The sequence below is a fragment of the Austrofundulus limnaeus genome, unplaced genomic scaffold, assembly GCF_001266775.1.
Source record: "Austrofundulus limnaeus strain Quisiro unplaced genomic scaffold, Austrofundulus_limnaeus-1.0 Scaffold440, whole genome shotgun sequence".
Classification (NCBI taxonomy): domain Eukaryota; kingdom Metazoa; phylum Chordata; class Actinopteri; order Cyprinodontiformes; family Rivulidae; genus Austrofundulus; species Austrofundulus limnaeus.
Genome location: NW_013952842.1, coordinates 321,608 through 324,974, shown reverse-complemented (window position 1 = coordinate 324,974; position 3,367 = coordinate 321,608). Strand labels below are relative to the sequence as shown.

At 46.7% G+C, this 3,367-nt stretch overlaps 1 protein-coding gene across 1 annotated transcript; it reads left to right on the top strand.

Moving 5' to 3' along the window:
* Positions 1–751: 751 nt before the first annotated feature.
* On the top strand, positions 752–3,289 carry LOC106529403 (transmembrane protein 74). The gene is made up of 2 exons (XM_014024819.1): positions 752–2,554; positions 2,665–3,289. Exon 1 carries the CDS (start codon positions 1,133–1,135, stop codon positions 1,784–1,786), a length of 654 nt encoding a protein of 217 aa, XP_013880273.1. The 5' UTR covers positions 752–1,132; the 3' UTR covers positions 1,787–2,554; positions 2,665–3,289.
* The last annotated feature ends 78 nt before the right edge of the window (positions 3,290–3,367 follow it).

Sequence of the window (3,367 nt, the reverse complement as noted above, 5' to 3'; positions counted from 1 at the left end):
GTTATAGACAGAGTTATAGACAGAGTTATAGACTCAGTGTTATAGACTCAGAGTTATAGACTCAGAGTTATAGACTCAGTGTTATAGACTCAGAGTTATAAACTCAGAATTATAGACTCTGAGCTGTGGTGACCTGAGCTTGTTTCAGTTTTTGGTCCAGCTCTGTGGAGGAGGAACCTCTCCTCCACACCAACTGTTCAGATTCTACAGAACCGGGCTCAGAACCAGAACCAGGTCCAAGCTGCCAACTCTCAGTTTTCACACGATTCTACTCTGAGCTGCGTTCATCCAGCAACAGGTGGAGAAACTCTGCAGGGGATTAGATAACGTGACCCCCCCCCCCCATCATCAGCATCATCATCAACATCAACATCATCATCAACATCATCATCTTCTTCTTCATCACCATCATCATCAACAACAACAATGAGCTCAGAGAGCTGCTTCTTCATCACTCCTCTTCATCATGTCCTCAGGATGCAGTTTGTTATAAAACCTGTTAAAGATTAAATAAAAGATTAATCTGATTTCATCTTTAATCCAGATTAAAAACCTAATCTAATAAAATAAAATCTGTTTCCTGTGTGAAAGAAGAGCAGAAAGACAGAAAATGATCAGATCCAGCAGAGTTGTAGCGCCACCTGGAGGAGACACTGAGCAGCACAGCGTCTAATTTAACTTTTACATTTATTAAATTAATTAATTTAAACAGATTTAATCTCTGCTTCAGCTGCAGAGACAAACTGTCTGCAGACATCAGACTGGATTTATTCTGCGTAAAATAAAATCAGTTCTTCGTTTTATTTTATTTTATTTTATTTAAACTTTAGACCAACAGCTAGAAAATCATTTATTTTTATTGTTCTGAGAGTCTGTTCAGTTTGTCCTCAGTCTGCTGTGTTGGACTCAGACTGGGACGGGTCAGAATCAGAACCGAGCCGCTGCAGCTGAGTTAAATCCCTCAGGGACTCAGGAGGACCAGGAGGACCAGGAGGACTCAGGAGGACCAGGAAGGAGCGAGTTTTATTGTGGGTCAGGACTGGAAGAGGTTCTGGTCCTTCTAGGTTTTTTTTTTTTTCTGACAGAGTCGGACTCATGAGATCCAGAACCAGGAGACCAGGTCCGGGTTCAGATGGCTGATGTGGAACTGAGAGACACCGGAGGGAGGGACTCTTCAGGACCACGGACAGAGAACTGGACTCCGGCCCGGACTGAGACCCGGGAGGATCAGGTGGTGGAGGGTCCAGGACCAGGGACCAGGTCTGAGTCTTTCACGGAGACAGAAACCTGCTTCAGACACGGTGCTGAGGACCAGGTGGGCTCAGGACCACCCACCTGTCCTCAGTCCTCCTCAGSGGACCTGTTTGAGGACGAGGACGACCCGGAAGTGGACGAGCTGTCCTCGGCCCGGTCCTGGAGGTCTGTGGACTACAGCCTGGTCCTGGCCGGGTCCTGCTTGTTGACAGGTGTCTCTCTGGTCCTCATCACGTACACGCTCCCCCGCCACGTGCGCGTGGACCCGGACAGCGTGTCCGCGCGGGAGATGGAGCGGCTGCAGCGGGAGCGCGCCCGCGTGGGGGTCCACCTGGACCGGTGCGTCATGGCGGGTCTGAGCCTGCTGACCCTGGGGGGTCTCCTGCTGTCCACCCTGCTCATGTCCTCCATGTGGACCAGGTTCTACGGGTCCACCAGTCTGAGGACCAGTCCGTCCCAGGAGGCCGGATCACACGTGTCCACGGAGGAGGACCTGGAGGTCTTCAGAACTGATGGACAGGACCAGGACTGAACAGAACCAGGACTGAACTGGACCAGGACTAAACTGGACCAGGACTGAACTGGACCAGGACTAAACTGGACCAGGACTGAACTGGACCAGGACTGAAGAGGACCAGGACTGAACTGGACCTGGACTAAACTGGACCAGGACTAAACTGGACCAGGACTGAACTGGACCAGGACTAAACTGGACCAGGACTGAACTGGACCAGGACTGAAGAGGACCAGGACTGAACTGGACCTGGACTAAACTGGACCAGGACTAAACTGGACCAGGACTGAACTGGACCAGGACTAAACTGGACCAGGACTAAACTGGACCAGGACTGAACTGGACCAGGACTGAACTGGACCAGTATAAATTAAGTTTCAGTTTCAGCTTTGCTGCTGAACTCTGTCATTTATTTAGTTATTAAAGAATTAAATAAACAAACTAATTAATTAATTCATGTGGGTCCAGGGTCTGGGTGTGGATCAGTTCTCTGTGGACCAGGAATCATCAGACTGAATAAAAACCCGACCAGAACCAGAACCAGAACCCTGACAGTCTCACATTAAGTTATTTATAATAATCCCCTGAGTGTTGCTTAGCAACAGGAGGCAGAGAGGAAACCTTCATCATCATCATCATCATCATCATCATCATCATCTGTCACTGATCCAGACCCAGAACCACCACAGAACCGGGTTTTGGACCTGTTTCTGGTCTCAGGTTTCAATGAACTCTTCCTCCACATGATTTAAAGTCTCCAGATGTTCTGATCCGGTTCTGATCCGGGTCTGACCTGGTTCTGATCCGGGTCTGACCTGGTTCTGATCCGGTTCTGATCTGGTTCTGATCCAGGTCTGATCTGGTTCTGATCCAGGTCTGATCTGGTTCTGATCCAGGTCTGATCTGGTTCTGATCCGGGTCTGACCTGGTTCTGATCCGGGTCTCTTACAGGATTTATTTTTCCATCTCAAACCTTCTGTCTTCATGTCCAACCTGTTGAGACGTGACGACAGGTTCTGATGAGTTCATACATCTTTAGACTGTGACTCATCAGAACCACAGGACCAGAACCAGAACCAGACCCAGTACCCAGCAGCAGCTCCTGTCAGTCTGAGTGGACCACGAAGGGTTCTGGAGCCAAACTGGGTCCAACATTTTCATCAAACACAAACCAAAGATTCACCATCAGGATGATGTTTGTTTCTGAAAACAAACAAACAAACAAACAAACAAACAAACAAACAAACAAACAAACAAACAAACAAACAAACAGATTTGTCAAAACATGTCAGGATTTTTTTCTTTTCCACTCTGGATTCAGTTTCTTCTGCAGGAAGGTTCTGGTCTGGTTCTGGTTTTCAGATCTTCATCAACACAAAGTTTATTTCTCTTCTTCACATRAAGTTAAAATCTTACCTGATGGAATCTGTTGTTTTAATCCCAACATGTTTGTTTTTCACTGTTTTATTTTTACTTTTTTAAAAGGATCACAGTTTGTGACTCAGACACTTTAAACTCTGATTGTTTAATCTTGTTTTAGTAAAACTGCATTCTGTCAATAAAAGAATGAATTCACTGTTTGAGTAAAAAAAAAATACT